Source organism: Acanthochromis polyacanthus, chromosome 2 (genome assembly GCF_021347895.1).
Source record: "Acanthochromis polyacanthus isolate Apoly-LR-REF ecotype Palm Island chromosome 2, KAUST_Apoly_ChrSc, whole genome shotgun sequence".
Taxonomy (NCBI): Eukaryota; Metazoa; Chordata; class Actinopteri; family Pomacentridae; genus Acanthochromis; species Acanthochromis polyacanthus.
Window position 1 is genome coordinate 12,657,265 of NC_067114.1, and position 17,014 is coordinate 12,674,278.

Below are 17,014 nucleotides of genomic sequence, written 5' to 3' on the forward strand. Positions count from 1 at the left end.
AATTCAGCACACTCATTTAGGCCATAATATCAATTACACTGCATATTTTCACACAGGTGTCGTTTTCCACTTTGCTGGAGGTTTTTATCAGTTCAGCTCTTGTGCTCTCTGACTCTAGTGAAATCTCTTCATGTGCTGCAGGTGTCTTACGATGCAGACGGTTTCTGCGAGAGGAACCGGGACGTTCTCTTTACTGACCTCATTGAGTTGATGCAGAGCAGTGAAATGTAAGTAACTCCTATTTGCACGTTGCACCGACATGTGGCGAGGACGGCTGCACTTAAAGGGAGTCTTCTTTTGTGATGCATATGGTTATAATTGGATACATCTGAATGAAAGCTTCAGACGTTCCACTGCATCTGGAAACTGGCAGGATGCAGCCAGAGTGTGGAGGGCCGGGCTTCGTCATGCCCTCTGCCCTGAATCGCGTTTGGCTGATGTCCCATTATGTGGCTTTCGGGGGTCTGACTGATCTGCCCTTACAAGTGCAGCCTCCTCGTGGCGGAGTCTGGCCCGCCTTTGTTTTGGTTTTTGTGTCAAAGTGGCCATCTGTGCAAACAGCCTGTATTGTCTGGGTAACCCCCACAGGCCTCCTTTGTGTGCACGTTTTGTGAGGCATGAAAGGAGTTTAGGCCAAAGCCTCATTCAGACACGTGCTTGAAGATGCATAGATGCACTTAACATCACACGCAGAAACAAAAACACACGTATACACACACTTAGATAAGAGTTTTGGCACAGTCACACAAGGGGAACATGAGGAGGAAGGAAGCGTCTTGATTCCTCAGAGCAGTAGGTCTGAACAGAGAAGAAAGGAGAGTGAGCAGTAGTATCAGCTGGACAGTATTAGCAGACTTCTGGTCTATTTGTACACACAACCTGCTGATCCTTTCTTCTGGATCCAAAGCTCGAGTCAGAAGTTTGAAAGCAAACAAACACCAGTGTGGGAGAAAGCAGAAATTAGCTGGAATTCTTTTTTTTTTTTTTTTTTTAAAAGCATGAAAAGCGCTTTGAAATAATAAAATAATCACCAAAGGTGGAAACTTATGCAAGTTAAAATAAGTGGAATGCTAAACAGATGTACACATCAGGTCACCACATTTTTGTGTGATCTTTTAAAGCAATAATACCCCGCAAAGTTCAAAAGGAGCCACATGTTCGTATGATAGATGTAGTGATCACAGAAGTGAAGCATGATTTTGTTTACTGAGTCAGTGTTGAGGTTTTTTCTGCTTTTTACTTTGTTTTGCCTGCATCACATTATCCAGACATGACTTTTAAATGTATAGCTGACAAGATGGCTAATAAATAAATGGGAAATTTACAGCGTAACTGCATTATTGACTCTGGGCAAAACTGTGGCCTCATTCATATTCTGGTGAGAGCTTTTAAAGGTAGGTGTAGCACTTTTCCACAGTGCAGCAACATGTGTGACAGGAGTAAGGAGAGTCAGAGCGAATCTGGTGCAGATGGATTCAAATGTCAGAGTTTAGACACAGACTGTTCCTTTTTTGTTCAATAAAAAAAATCACCCTCAATATATGTTGAACTGTGAAGTAAGCGGAGCTCAAAGGTACAAACTATCCTGAGTTGAATGAACGTCTTCAGCTTAGAGAAACCTGAAGATTTGGAAACTTCACAAATACCTGATACATTCTGAGCAGCAGTCAGACGTCCCGGTGTTGTGATGATGACGTTATGAAACCACATCTACAAGATAAAACTCATAAATTGTTCAAATCCAAATTGACTTTTGCAGAAGGTAGTGTGAATCAGCACTGTTTGATTACCCACACACACACACACACACACACACACACACACACACACACACACACACACACACATGCATATATTTAGGAAAAGTGGAGATTTTTATGTTAAGGTTTGAAGTGCTGAGGCTTTGTTTCTCTCTCTGTATTCTGGAGAAGTTAATATTCTACCTCTACCTCCTAAATATCGACTGTCGGTAAAATCCGACTTCGCCCTCCCAAAATGGAATTTCAAATGAACTCTGCCAGCTATCTACACTTCATGGAAAAAGTGAATTCCCCTTCGACAGCAGAGAAGCAAGGGAGAAAAATCCTGAATGAAGAGGGATAGATACTCTCAGGAAACACAGCTCATCTTTATTTCTTGTTTTACAGGGCCAAAAAAAGGCCAAATTTCAATCAAAAGTAATTCATTATGTTATTTAACTGAGTGTTTTGTCACATAAAAGCGTTCATTTGTCTCTACGGCGGCAGCCTTGGGCAGATTTACTGCACAGAGAGCTGTTTGTACAAATACTGCACACACACATCTCTTGTTTTCCCAGCCGCCCCCAACTCAGGCAGGCCTTCCCAAATGGTTCAGGAATTTAAGCCGATGACCTTAGTCGAAGGTCCTTGGTGCTTTAATCATTAACAGCATTTTTGTCACTGGCTGCCAGGGGAACCCGCTCATATTTACAGGTCTTTGTTTTTGTTGATAGCAGCGTTTCTCCTTCAGGACTAACTCCATCTCCTCACCTTTGTCCTCCAACAGTGCCTTCATCAGAGCACTGTTTCCAGAAAACCTCAATGCTGAGAAGAAGGGTCGGCCCACTACTGCAGGCAGCAAAATCAAGGTGTGTGTCTTAACTGTGTGTTTTCTTTATCACTGTGGGAAGCGATGAGATAATAAATATTTGCTGTCAGTGAAGCGTCCTTCAGCATTCCCAGTCAGAAAAGAGCCACTAATTCAGTCTCATGACGTTAAAGTCGTTGTAGTCGCCAGTCTCGTCATTTTCTCTGTTGACTTTTGCTCTGATTCCATCCTTCAGAAACAAGCCAATGACCTGGTGAGCACACTGATGAAGTGTACCCCACACTACATCCGCTGCATCAAACCCAATGAGACCAAGAAGCCCAAAGACTGGGAGGAGAGCCGGTGAGTGACGGATTCACTGCTGTTGTCCTCAGAGTCAAACATGCAGATAAAAGCACATCTATGCAGTTGAAACATAAAGTGGTGACGGAAAAGCGACTGAAATATGAAATAAAAATAAATGAAAACCAAATCGAACTGGAGCAGAGACATAATTCAGCCTCTAGTGGAGGAGCTAGATCAGAGAAAACAGACAATAATGACATTTTAGCAGTAAGTAAAAAATATAAATGAGAAACATGCTTGAAAAGTGATTGAAAGTGCCTTTCACAAAGTCCTTTACAGGTGGCAGCGAGACCCCAACGATCCTCTCAGCAGCCCTCACCACTCTCTTCAGTACCTTGCAGTCAGAGGCACTGGATTGGGCTGGTGTAGGACTAATGATGGCTGCAAATGTTGACACTCTTTGGCCTGCACTAGCTGTTCAAATAAATCAACAGTTTACAAAGGACTGACCCAAAGGCTTGAAAATTGTGAGAACAGGGAAATTTTCTTATCTTTGAGTGAGTACTAATCGCAACATGTGCATCTCCTCTGTGACCGATGTTAATTTCATCCCTGAAGTAAAGTAGCAAAAGTTAAGTGACCAGATTTTCTATTTATGAGTGAACTAAATGAGGCGGAGTACACTACACTGCTTATAATAGGGTGTTTATCTTTTGCTGAACAGGAAGCTTTAAGAAAAACCCCAAAATGGGATCATAGATAAGGAGCCCGCCCTCTTCTTCTGGCATCGCTACACCACTGCTTCAGCTGATGTAGTTTTCATGGAAAATGATTTTCAATTTGCAACTTAACTCCAGAATTTCACTCAGCAGTTTGATAAACACTGGATCATTGTTCTAATATGTTCTGTCTCCACCCAATTAGTTGTTGCTTTTTTTCCTTTTTTGGATGTTTTCCTGTCCGTCTGAAGACACGCGAGACATGTTTCAGGCATTCCCCCATCTTTATCCCTTTGTTTCCCGCTCTTTTTTCAGGTTTTGGGCACTTCGTGTTCACATACAGAATCACAACGTATTGTTCAGAGCCTATGAACTTCCTGTTGTGAGTCATGCACCGGGTGGCTCATTAATTAGCACCGGAACCGCTGTTTTCACAGGAAGTCTGAGTGTACTAAGTAGTGCTCAGGTCTTTGTTTGAGGAAAAAGTTAGCAAAAGCACCTTCTTTGCATACAATGACCTGCAATTATCCCTTCCACCGGTGGAGTGGGCTTTCATGTGCCGTGGAAAGATGTCTGAGTCAGAGTTGATAACTGACTACGACAATTTCAGAATTATCCATTAGTAGCTTGTACACATTGCGGACATTAAATCAGGATGTTTTACATTCAGCACAAATATGTCACAAAAGTAGGGAAAATAAGCACAATGACACCTGGGTTGGAAATAAATGCAAAGAGGCCAAAAGTACAAAACAAAACCTTCTAAATGATGGAGGACATTAAAAAAGGCAGGGATAGAAAGAGAAAGTTTAATCTTAACCCTCCTGTTGTCCTCATTTACAGGCACCAAAAACATTGTTTCTTTGTCTGAAAATAAAGCAAAAAACTTCCCCAAATTTCTGAAAATTTGCAAAGCCTTTAGGAAGAAAATTCCAATAATTCCTTAACAGTTTCCCTTAAAAGTTTTATTTTAAAAAACTCCCCAAATTTGGCAAGAAAAAAATATTCCCAAAAAAATCCTAAAAATATTTAAAGTGATTCAATATATATATATATCACTAAAGCTTCTAATATTTTCTTGAAGAACATTCACAAAAAAATCTACCAAAATCCAGCAAATTTTGCTGGATTTTGGTTGATTTTTTTGGTGAATGTTCTTAAGAAACATTTTTAACATTTCTTTTTTTCCACCAAAAAATGTTTAAAGATTTCCCAAAAATGATGAAAATGTGGTCATCAGAAGTTTCATTGTGAATTTATTTTTTTTCCACATTTTTAAACTTTAAACCGGGTCAGTTTTGACACACAGGACAACACGAGGGTTAATCACCACGGTGACACATTTAACATGACGTTGATGGTGGTTCTTTTTCTTCCGCCTTCAGAGTGAAGCACCAGGTGGAGTATCTGGGTCTGAAGGAGAACATCAGGGTGAGGCGTGCTGGCTACGCCTACCGCAGAGTCTTCAGGAAGTTCCTCAACAGGTACCACAGCTCAAACCAACCAAGGAGCTTCCATTTCCCTTTGCTTTTCATCCAGTTGTAGTGCTTTTTGTGTCATCTTTGTAGCTTGTGTTACATTATTTAAACAAGCCACATCCAAACTCAGACAGCTGCCCTCATGATCTTGAATTTTCTATCTCTGCTAAACCTTCTGTCCTCAGGTACGCCATCCTGACTAAAGAATCCTGGCCTACGTGGCGAGGAGACGAGAAACAAGGCGTCCTTCATCTCTTACGGTCTGTCAGCATGGACCAAGATCAGTTCCAGCTCGGTCGCAGCAAGATCTTCATTAAAGCCCCTGAGTCGGTACGTTTCTCCAAACTGTCACCTCTTCACTTCTTTTGTTTGGTCGCAGCCTTATGTGACGCAGCATCTCTGGAAAGCAAACTTGTACTAAAGTAGAGCTGAAGTCACTTGTTAGAATTATCAGCTGACAGAAGGAAAGGAGGAAAACTGAACTCACCGTTTTTACACTAAACTCCATAAAAGGGCAGCAGTGTCCCGAATCATGCTCAATTCCTTGTTTCAGAGGAGGAGATTGAACCCGACCCTCGTACCACGTCAGCACTGAGTCAACACCGGCTCTGAAAGTAAAACACAAGTACAGGCTGTGGTTGCAGAGTTTGGTGGGACATCGTAAAGGCTTGTCTTTTTCCACCATAACTCCTCTTTTTTTTCACGGTTCTTATGAAAGCGGTGCTTGTGTGAAGCCCGAGCTCTCACTTATTAACATTTGTACACATCGTGCACGGGCGTACGTGCACATGCACACACTCAGATGTATGTTTGGGAGCTCACACACAGACTTAACTCAGGCCTCACAGCTGATCCTGAATGGCTTTACTTATTTATTGCAGCCTTGCAGTGCCAGGAGCCACCATCCCCCACACTGCCCGACCGAGAGTTCAAGTCACTGAGGTGTGCTTATGAAACGCAAATATCAGGCAGGGCGGAGCGCTGAAATGAGCTGCCACGCTTCTCAAAACAAGCCTCTGTGTCTGATAAGACACTGACACCAACTAATTAGCTGTATGACTGAGGCGTTTTTCTGCTCGATGTAATAAGTGAAGTTTGTTTGACGCCAGATGTTTGAGGAGTTTCTCCCCCAGAGTGACGACGGACGAGCTGGAGGCCTTTAGAGAGCTGCCATTTATCTGTGAAAAAATGATTATGGTACAGTTTCATATGATGGTCACATCTGCAAGAAAATGTTTTGGATGTTTTCTGCAGGTTACAGTGATTAGTGCTGAAACACTTTTCATTTAGTGGAACAGCAGAAACATAGTGAGCAGGAAGTCTCGTAATCAATGAATGGTTTAAATCTTCTTTAAAATCACTTTCTGGTATTTTTTTCAGGTTTTTATTTTAAGATGCCTCATTTATCATTTATAGAAAGAATACAGAGTTCAGTAAATGGTTTATGACACTGTAGTGTATTTAGATGGATAGATAGATAGATAGATAGATAGATAGATAGATAGAGAGATAGCTTTATTGTCCGTTCCAAGGAAAAACAGAAAATAATCTTTTGTCATGGCTGTAAGACAAAGCCGGAATTTGTAATTTAAAATATGTATTAATATACCATGTTACTATATTGTCATTCATTATCTACTTATACAGCAGCATTCACTTAAGGCTTCTCACAGGCGGATAAATAGATTAATTAACACCAAATCTGCATATTAGAAACATTTGTAATAGAATAGAATAGAATAGAATAGAATGTGATAATAATGAGGATCTTTACTCCACCTCCGGCTGTTTGTTTTTGGGTTTGCTGTTCAGGAACTTTGATCATTTTTCTAGTGAAAACCACTGAAGCCTCAGTGATTATGAGCTGTTACGGTCTCAGGCGGTGACTCAGTTCGTTTCTCTGCTCGCAGCGTTTGTGGTCGTTGTTTGATCGGCTGTGTTGTGTTTTGGTGGTTTGTTCGTGTTTCGTCACACTGCAGCCTGAATGGATGCCAGGCCTGGTTCAGCCCTGGCAGGATGTTTAGTCTGGCAGCGAGCAGCCAGAGAGGCTGATTGCGTGTCAAGAGGCCCATCAGGAAATGACATAGACTGGACAGAGTCAGCTCCTGATGCAGGAGGTGCTAAAATGACTGTACACTCAAAGAATATATATATATATATATATATATATATATATATATATATATATATATACCGATAAACGTAATATTTATACAGAACAGCATAGACCAATTTGATGATGAATGTTAGACAGGATGAAAAATATAAATATAATTAGCATGATTACTAATAGCTCGGTATCAATAAGTTGTCCCACATTAAAGGGCAACTTTCTGATGATGTGAGTCTCAGCAGTCGGACATAATCAGATCAAGTGCATCTATCTTTCAGAGTTGCAGTTTTTTCACTTTTTGTGTTTTATTTTTTGACCTGTAAAACAAGTAAGAAATATTATTGTAAAAGATGGTAAATCTAAAGGATGCTCACTTGACTTGTCTGCTTTTAAGTGTTGAAATCTCATTTGAGGTTCGCAATTTTTTGTTCACAGCGAGTGATTATTATTATTAGTAGTGGTATTATGCATATGCTTATTCTGTAAAATTTGCTGCTGCTGTAACTATGTAAATTTCCCCTGGCGTGGGGAGCAGTAAAGGATTATCTCATCTCATCTAACTCATTGGTCACATGGACATCTATTTATTATTTAAAGATAGACCTTTAAAAATTGTCATTTATTATTGCTTGTCTTTGCCTGTTTACTCTTGTTTCCAGGTTTGTTTTCCTCCTACAAATTTTATTCAGCAAAGTCACTGCAGTTGGTTATATATTTGAAAAAGTGCCACTGAAGTAAAAATAAACGGAAGGCAGTGAAATAAAAACGTCCATTTCCTCTTTGTACAAACTGATAAATAGAAGGTGGACAGTTTGCTCTGCAGCTCAGCAGAACCTCAACCACATGACTGTGAGGATTTAAGAACTAAATTATTTAATCATGAATATCCAAACAACCTGCTGCTCTTTCTATCAGGTAACAACACTGACTGCACAGTAGTCAGAAGAAAACCTTTATTCTCACAGTAAAAACCACAAAAATGATCAGTGAGGTCGACAGCGGGTTTGTGTGTTCAGTTGTTCTCAGGCATGTTCAGTATGTTTGTGAGTTCATTCCTTCCATTCAGTGCGTTTAGGTGTGTCTGTGTTTGGGTTTATGCACTGAGGTGTGTTCACTGTTCCTCTCTTTATTTGTCGTCGCAGCTCTTTCTGCTGGAGGAGACGAGGGAGCGAAAGTTTGACGGCTACGCTCGGACCATCCAGAAGGCCTGGAGGAAATACGTGGCCCGCAAGAAGTATGTTCAGATGAGGGAGGAAGGTGAGTTAGGAGACGTCTTACTTTGTCCTTTATTATCTGTCTGCTTCTGTCTCCGTCTCTCACCATCTTTCTCTGGGGTTATTCAGCTTCAGACCTGCTGTTGAACCGAAAAGAGAGACGGCGACACAGTCTCAACAGGAACTTTGTGGGTGACTACCTCGGCATGGATGACCGGCCTGAGCTGCGACAGTTTCTGGCCAAGAGAGAAAAGATCGACTTTGCCGACAAAGTCACGAAATATGACCGGCGATTCAAGGTTGGTTTTTCTTCAGCGTGCAGCTCCACTTATGGTTCAACAACTGGCACAACATTCATGTGCTTTATGTGTTTTTTCTTTCATGTTTAGGGGATTAAGAGAGACTTGATCCTAACTCCAAAGTCTGTGTATCTGATTGGAAGAGAGAAGGTGAAGCAGGGACCGGACAAAGGGCAGGTGACCGAGGTGCTGAAGAGGCGGATCGATGTGGAGAAGATCTTGGCTGTGTCTCTCAGGTACAAACTGACTTTCAGACCACAAATCCTTCAGATGTGGGACAGACAAATATCAGATTATCTGCATCAGATGCAACATGGTTCATAGAGCTGACAGCTTGTGTTCCCCCCTGTACAAAGCTGGGAAATAAAGCTTTCACTTACTCTGCTGCAGACACAATTCTGCTCAAGCATTTTATTCATTCTTGTGGTTTTAATGGAGGCTCACAGCTGCTCATGGAGGCACAATGGGGTTTTTTTCACTGTACTGTCCAATCATTCGTGACCAGAACATATCACACACAAATAAATGTCCATATAAACAAATTTGGTGCCTGTTCTATCTGCATAAGTCAACTGTGAACGTTGCTTCCTGCTGCTCTCCAGCAGGCTTACCTTCTGCAGCATTTTTATTTTGGAGTATTCTGTAGGATGTCTTGGAATATTTTTCAGCCATTCTGCAGCTTTTATAGCTCATGGACAGTGTTTGTGAAGCTCACACAGATTAGTTGAGGCACTTTGCCAAACTCCAATGCATATAGTTTGCAATACTTTGCTTGCATTTCACATTTATTTTTATTTTATTAATTGATGTTACAAATTCCTCTCATCTTTTGCAAACTTTATATCATATCATAGTGATGTATGCTCATATATATATTTTTTTTTTGCTGTCTGATAACATTTGCAAGAATTTGGTCAACTCAAGTTATTTTTAAACGTGCCGTATAGATATAATTGATTTAATTTGATTGTTGCAACAAACAGTCCTCTGATTATAGATGGTTGTGTAATTGTTTCACTGACATTTAAACTCTGTTTTGTCTAGAATCGAGTTTTTTTGAGGCACAATGTGTTTCTTTGCCACGGCTTCCTTGAAAAAGTGCAGATGAGAATTAATCAAGTTAAATTCGGGGTAGGCAGTATTTTTTGGCACCACTAGGAAAAGTTTCAGAGTTTGGGCACACCTTCTGGTGCTACTCGGACCAGCCATCAGTGAAGAGCCTGGGGTTATAGGCTGTTTTGGGTTTTTAATCTTCATACGCCCTCGCCGGGGGTGATTAGTCCCTGGCTTGTGTCCGAGTGGCGAGTTGCTCCACGGATCTTCCCTAGGGATCCACAGCCACTGTGAGGCCCTCTCTGCAGCCTCTAGGATGCTGCTGATGGCTCTCTTCAATTGCAGTCCTTTAACTCCAAGGATTTTGAGGGTCTGCAGAAGTAAATGGCCAGCGAAGCCTCAGCACCCGACCTCAGCTGGCTTTCCAGCCGTTGTTCCAGCACTCTGTGCTGAGCTCTGCGTGCTTTGGCCTCATACACTTGTGGGCCTCTTCGATCCTGTCTTCTCCGGGTACAGTCGGTTCCAGGATAACCACTTGCTTGGTGGACTCTTGATGTTACTCAATAATAGTACATTGTAGTTCAAGTCAGAGAGGAAACTAGAGTTCTGCACAATTTATTGGCTCTGTTTTCAGTGAATCTTGACTTTTGGATTTCTATTTTTGCGTTTTTGAAATGCATGCATATACCCATGCACATCATGTGGGAGGGATTTAGAGGAAAGCTGTGGGACCAAGTTTTCAAGTTTAGACAAAACATATATAATTTCCAGTGAAAATCTCTCCATCTCAAGGCAGATGTTCTGCATCCCACATTTGCATTTAGTGCAGTTCTAGACACCAGTAGGCAGTGACTTGTTTCCAAAACAAGACAATGGCTGAGGCAGAATGTCATGCAGGGGCCCACCATATAATCTGTAGACACTGCACTGCGGAAAGTCATGAATCTACTTCAAAGCCGCAGTCTGGATTTCCAATCACACGAGTTCCCATGTTCCTGTAAATGTCACCCAGGGGACACTGAAAACATGTGGAGTGTATTAAAGCTACTTGTTTGTGTTTGCGTGCGCAGATCTGACAGAAAGCAGTCCGCTCCACATCTCAGGCAGTCGCTGAGTGTAGATTAGTTTACTAGGAGGAAAACTGGGAAATAAAAGGAACTGAAAGACCTTGTGGGCTCTTTGTTGTTGATGGGAACGCTGTGCAGCTTGTTTCCGAGGTAGAGCTGTCGGTGCGAGCATGTGGCTTTTGAGTCAGTGAGGTAATACGGACCAGGTGGTGCAATGAGCGAAAGCAGGAGTTGTAAAAAACTCATCGGAGAAAAACTCCACTTCACTGGGAGGAACAAAGTATCCTTGTGTGTGTTACGGGCACAAGCTGTCTTCCCTCTTCAGATGTGAGCCGCTTTGTGAGGCTACTGATGCAAATGTGAAAGCCGACTCTGACTCCCCAACTTGGCCTCCGTCAACAGAAAGCACAACAATTGTGTGACTGCTATTTTTCTCTTAGTGAGGTTTGTTTCTTATCGGGGTTTTAGCCTCTTACTTTGTTGTTCTTTCAGCACGATGCAGGACGACTTCATGATACTGCATGAGCAGGAGTACGACAGTCTGCTGGAGTGTGTCTTCAAGACCGAGTTCATCAGCTTACTGGCCCGAAGGTTTGAGGAGAAAACTCAGAGGAAGCTACCACTCAAGTTTAGTAACACGTAAGTAAACAGAGAGACTGAAAATCATTCAAACATGAATTCGAGCAAATCTGTAGTGTGACTTTCAGCCTCATGATGTTGTCCTAATAATCCTAAAATGCAGTAAAAACCTCCACTCATGTTGTTCTCAGACTGGAGCTGAAGTTGAAGAAGGAGAACTGGGGCTTCCTGAGCGGCGGCGGCTCCAGACAGGTGGTGTTCGTCCAGGGTCAGGGGGACATGCCTGTACTGAAACCCTCCAGCAAATCTCTGCAGGTCAGCGTTGGCCCTGGGCTTCCCAAGAACACACGTGAGTATCAACAGATTAACAGAGCCTTAGTACAGCTGTGAAAAAGGTATATCTGAGTTGGGGATTAGGGTGTTACGTTACAAAAACTTTATGATGTGAAGACTTTGGCCCAATGTCAGTTTCCACACCTACAGACTCACAGACTCTAAGGCACATTTGCTTTAGTTGTTGAGGATTTAGGGCTGCCTCATTGTAAAATCTTCACATCTGCAGATTTCCTGAGAGAATTGCTTGTTGTTCAAAGCAAAATTGAACTAAATTGAAAACATGGTTGTTCTCGAACCAAGCAGAGAGAAGAGAAGAAATCTACTAGGAACTTATTCTGTTAGTAACAGCATCAAGCTGCTCACTGCTCTGGTCAGTTTTTATTTTTATTTTTGGATTGTTTGTAGAGTCGTTTGTTTTGTCAATGAAAAGTCTGCAGATGTTTATGGGTTTCTTGAATTTTGGTAGTTTGCTAAAATGTTTTAATGCTGTAATGATACATAAAGGGAGTTATCAACTGAGCCGCTGATTGGTGCAAATAAAACTTGAGTCCAATTTGACTTTCTTTTTTAAATACTGATGCATTGTTTCCAGTCAACATGTGCTGTTTTCTTTGTTTTCTCTACTTTTTCAACTATTTTAAGCCCCCGTGAACTCACACACTCAGTTCTACTGCTGTGATGTCAGTAAAGTCTCTGAGAGTTTAGTGTTTAGACTTCAGGGTGGAGCTATTGAAGCAGTGGCTCTAATATAAACTCCTATAAATAAATGATCTATACACTTGTACAATTTATACACTTAAGGTGCTATTTGTGTAGAATGACTTATATTTTACTCTATCGGTTTCACCATTTTAGTATTTAGTTTCATGATGAACTCACTGAAACACAACTTTTTCAACACTACAACACTTTTGCCAATATATGGTTTAAGTGGACCGTATATATAGCTCCCAGAAGAATAGATTTTATATGATATATATATATACAATGTTTTATCTCAAATATAGACCTTCTTCCTAGTTCTATGATATATATAGTTCTGTTGGTGATACCAGACAGATTCTTTAGTGAAGGGTAATACAAACGTTATCAGATATGTTTCTGTACATGAAAGACAGCAAGTGATAACAAGGAGGATAACCTTAATGGGGTATTTCTGTAATTATTTACACTTATGATCTTCTGAAATGTCTTTACTTTTCTTTTTTCAATCTGATTAATTTTATTCCTCCAAGAATAAATCCCTGACTTGCGTGTTTGCACTTGGTTGGAATTGTCCTGTGAAGCTCTGGATATCAATCAAAAATATAAAAATGAATTTAGAAAAACAACTTTTTCGATGAAAATATCAGGACATTTTTGTGACTTACACAATTATACTATATTTCACTGTTTCATATAAGCTGTCGTGACAATCTAAAAGGTTTTGTTCTTCCTCAGGCCCAACCAGGAAGAGCTTCACTCAGGGTCGCTCCAACTCGTCCAGAACCCACCAGCACATCCCATCTCGAGCTGCACCAGGACCTCCAGGTAGAACCTCCACACCTCGCTGCATCTGAGCCGTTTGTCTCCCGTCTACCGTCTGTAACGCAACAACCCGCCTCGTTTTTCTCTGCAGTTGCTCACCAAAACGGCGGCCTGAAGAACACCAACCACATCGCCAACCAGAGGAACTCCCATCATCACAACCAGAGACATCCGTCATCCAGCAACTCGACGCGGCCCTTCCTGCCCAGCAACATCAACCAGCTGAAGGAGCGAGGAGGCAGCCGGCAGCAGCCAAACCTGGACTGTCTGAGAGTCCCCGATCAGGGGGCTGCAGGGTGAGGAAGTAACACACAAACCCAGAAACAAAGAAAGTACAGGCTGGAAAAGACAAAACATGAGGATGAAAGGACATTACTATCACTGCTACAAGGATTTGATTAGGTTGAATGCAAATATACTGCAGATAGTAATATCTGTTAGTTGGATTAATCTTGTAGCCACTTTTAGTCTCGTTTTTGCATCAAGTATATTTTGATTTTAGGCACTTTAAATAGTTTGCAGTTTTGTTATAACTTACACCAGGTAGATGATATGTCTGGAATCACAAGAGTGCCATAACAAAAGATAAATCTGTTTTAAAAAAAATAAGGAAATAAATGTATAAATATAAAGTGGAATAAATAAAAAATAATAATGAAACATGTTGAAATATAAAGGTAAATTTTGTCTTTGCTTTTCCTTTTTCCCTGTGTTTTTTTTCCTTTTGTTTTTGCCATTTTATCATTATTTTTTTCCATTTTGCCTTTGCTTTTACTTGACGGACTGAGCTGTCAATCAAATGGCTCTGGGCGGGGCTTTTTGTCCAGGGTGAGAAATCAATACCTGATCCATAGACTGTATAATAAAGATAATTATCAAAATCAAAATAATTATCTTTATTATACAGTCTCTGAGCTAGCGTCAAGCAGGAATCCTGTGATCAGGTATTGACTACTAAGGGAAAAGCAAAGACAAAATTTACCTTTCTATTTCGATATTTACCTCCGCCAGGAGGTTATGTAATCACTGGAGTTTGTTTTTACCTCCGCCAGGAGGTTATGTAATCACCGGAGTTTGTTTGTCTGGCCTGGCGGCCATTTCTCAATTGTCCTTCGACCTTCAAAAAATTCCTGGATCCAGACGGTGATTCGGATCACCTCTAAAATCTAATCGATTCTTACTCGTGCTCTTCCGGACATCCTGTAAAAATTTGGTGAAAATCCGTCCATGACTTTTTGAGTTATGCTGTTAACAGACAGACAGACACACACAGATGGACAGACAGACAAACGGGATGGCGGAGGTATGCGCTCTCCGAGTGCTTTTCTAGTTATTTATTTGTTGCTCTTTGTATTTACACATATATTTCCTTATTTTTTTTAGCAGATTTATTTTTTTTCATTTGTTCATCTTTATATTTAATACATTTACTTCCTTATTTTGTAACAGATTTATTTCTTTCTTTTTTATTTATTCCTCTTTATATTTGCACATTTATTTCCTTCTTTTTTAAATGGATTTATCTTTTATTTTGGCACTCCTGTGATTCCATAGCTTAGGCCTCTTTGGTTCTGTTCGACACTTTATTTTTATGTTTCTATTCTTAGTTGACATCTTGCAGCCCTGAAATAAAGAATAAGGAAAACTGATTCTGATTACATGCAGAAAACATCAAGAAAAAAGTAGCAGAGCAAATTTCTCTTTTTGGGACTTAACAGCAGTTTGTTGAAGTGTGGTGAAAACTCGATGATGTGACTTAATTGTCATTTTCCAATAAGCCCAGATTCCCTTTTCTATTTCCTTATAAGGTTAATTTGAAAAGTATGACTCGCATATTAACTCATCCATTACTTATACCTAACAAATGCTGCTAACTTTATTTAGACCTAATATGATCTAACACTGAAGCGCTGTGATTCAGCTTTAAAGTCCTTTTTACTGTATTAACTTACATAAATCTGCACGATGATTTCTATATAAGCATAAGCTATTTAAGCATGGCTATAAACTTCTATATTTAAATGGGCACCATAGATACACAATAATTTCCACTCCTGTGTTTCTGTAATTTGACATAATTTGGATGTATGTAATGTATTCTTTTGTAGCCCTGGAGACAGACGGCCAGCTTCAAATGGAGGAATGTGAGTTGGAGTGTTTGCCGTGTTTTGGGTGGTGGCTCAGGAGTAGAAAGCTTCTGGTAGCATCACATACTGATGCTGCTTCTCTTGGACATTTTGTAGTTTGCAACTAATATTTCATTTTCTGTTGCTGCTCAGTTTCATTTATATGAGGCAGGAATAGTTTGATAGTCCGACTCAGATCTTTCATTCTGTAATGGAAGATCCTTGAAAGAGTTTTTTTTTTTTTTGCAGCGAAAGATTCCCCACTGTGCACCTTTTCCGTTGGTTTATTTTTAATATGAATGCTGCTTTCAAGAACAAAGACGTGACTGCAGGGAACATAGTCGTCGTACTTCACTGCCTGCTTACTGCTCTCTGAAGTGTTGCTACTTAAACTATCCTGAATTATTTGATCCTCAGTTAAGTAGCGTTTCTGTATGTAGTTAAATCTGCATTATGTTTGTATTGTGCTTAAAGAGTAATGTGAAAGAAGCAGGGTTTTGCAAGTCGATACAGAATATGGAAGAATAAACTGAGATTTTAAGGCTGCTGCTGACTCAGGATCAACACTTTCTGCTCTCAAAGGCTTCATGAACACTTTTTAGTCTCACATCTGTTGTGCAGCAGATTCACAGCATGCACTAGATCACCATCTTGTGGCTGATTTACAAACCGCACTTTATGATTGGAATTGGGAAAAGCAAAAACACATAAAAAATAAGAATTTAAACATTTAAATTGTAATGTTTTTATATACATATTCTACCAAGATGGTGATTTTGCATGCACTTGTAGTTTTGAATGTGACTCCCGTAAAACTTTAGTTGGGTTTTTCTGCAGCTCAGAGAGCTCAATCCTTCATCCACAATCTTCATGTATGCAGCTCAATCTGACATCTTTGTGGTTTCTTCTTCTTCTTCTTCTTCTCCTTCTCCTTCTCCTTCTCCTTCTCCTTCTCCTCCTCCTCCTCCTCCTCCTCCATCATCTTCTTCTTCTTCCCTACACCTCATCCTCCTCCTTCTCCTCCTTCTTCTCCTCCTTCTTCTCATTCACCTCTTCCTCCTTCATTTTCTTCTCCTTCTTTTCTTCCTCCTCCTTCTACTTTTCCTTCTCCTCCATCTTCTTTTTCTTCCTCCTCCTTCTTCTCCTCATCCTTCTTCTTCTTCTTCCCTCCACCTTGTCCTCCTTCTCCTCCTCCTACTTCTTCTTCTCCTCCTCCTCCTCCTTCTTTTTCTCCTCCATCTTCTTTTTCTTCCTCCTCCTTCTTCTTCTTCTCCTCATCCTTCTTCTTCTTCTTCCCTCCACCTTGTCCTCCTTCTCCTCCTCCTACTTCTTCTTCTCCTCCTCCTCCTCCTTCTTTTTCTCCTCCTTCTTCTTTTCCTTCTCCTCTTTCTACTCTTCCTTCTCTTCCATCCTCTTCTTCTTCCTCCTTCTTCTTCTTCTCCTCATCCTTCTTCTTATTCTTCTTCCCTCTGCCTTGTCTTCCTTCTTCTCGTTGTCCTCCATCTCCTCCTCCTCCTCCTTCTTCTTTTCATTGTCCTTCTCCTTCTCCTCCTCCCTCTCCTCCTCCTCCTCCTCCTCCTCCTCCTCCTCCTCCTCCTCCTTCTTCTTCTCGTTGTCCTTTTCCTTCTCTTCCTCCCTCTCCCTCTCCTC

At 40.8% G+C, this 17,014-nt stretch overlaps 1 protein-coding gene across 2 annotated transcripts in view; it reads left to right on the forward strand.

The window, feature by feature from the left end:
- myo1ea (myosin IEa) overlaps positions 1–17,014 on the forward strand; it is a 58,875-nt gene that overhangs the window by 40,065 nt on the left and 1,796 nt on the right. Inside the window, exons 15-27 of one of the 2 annotated variants that reach the window (XM_022200821.2) lie at positions 142–227; positions 2,527–2,608; positions 2,804–2,910; positions 4,958–5,056; positions 5,236–5,380; positions 8,306–8,420; positions 8,507–8,676; positions 8,767–8,912; positions 11,289–11,435; positions 11,567–11,724; positions 13,152–13,241; positions 13,330–13,534; positions 15,347–15,382. In XM_022200821.2, coding sequence (XP_022056513.1) covers positions 142–227; positions 2,527–2,608; positions 2,804–2,910; positions 4,958–5,056; positions 5,236–5,380; positions 8,306–8,420; positions 8,507–8,676; positions 8,767–8,912; positions 11,289–11,435; positions 11,567–11,724; positions 13,152–13,241; positions 13,330–13,534; positions 15,347–15,382 — 1,586 coding nt within the window. The remainder of the gene's footprint in view (positions 1–141; positions 228–2,526; positions 2,609–2,803; positions 2,911–4,957; positions 5,057–5,235; positions 5,381–8,305; positions 8,421–8,506; positions 8,677–8,766; positions 8,913–11,288; positions 11,436–11,566; positions 11,725–13,151; positions 13,242–13,329; positions 13,535–15,346; positions 15,383–17,014) is intronic. The other variant, XM_022200822.2, reaches the window with a different exon arrangement.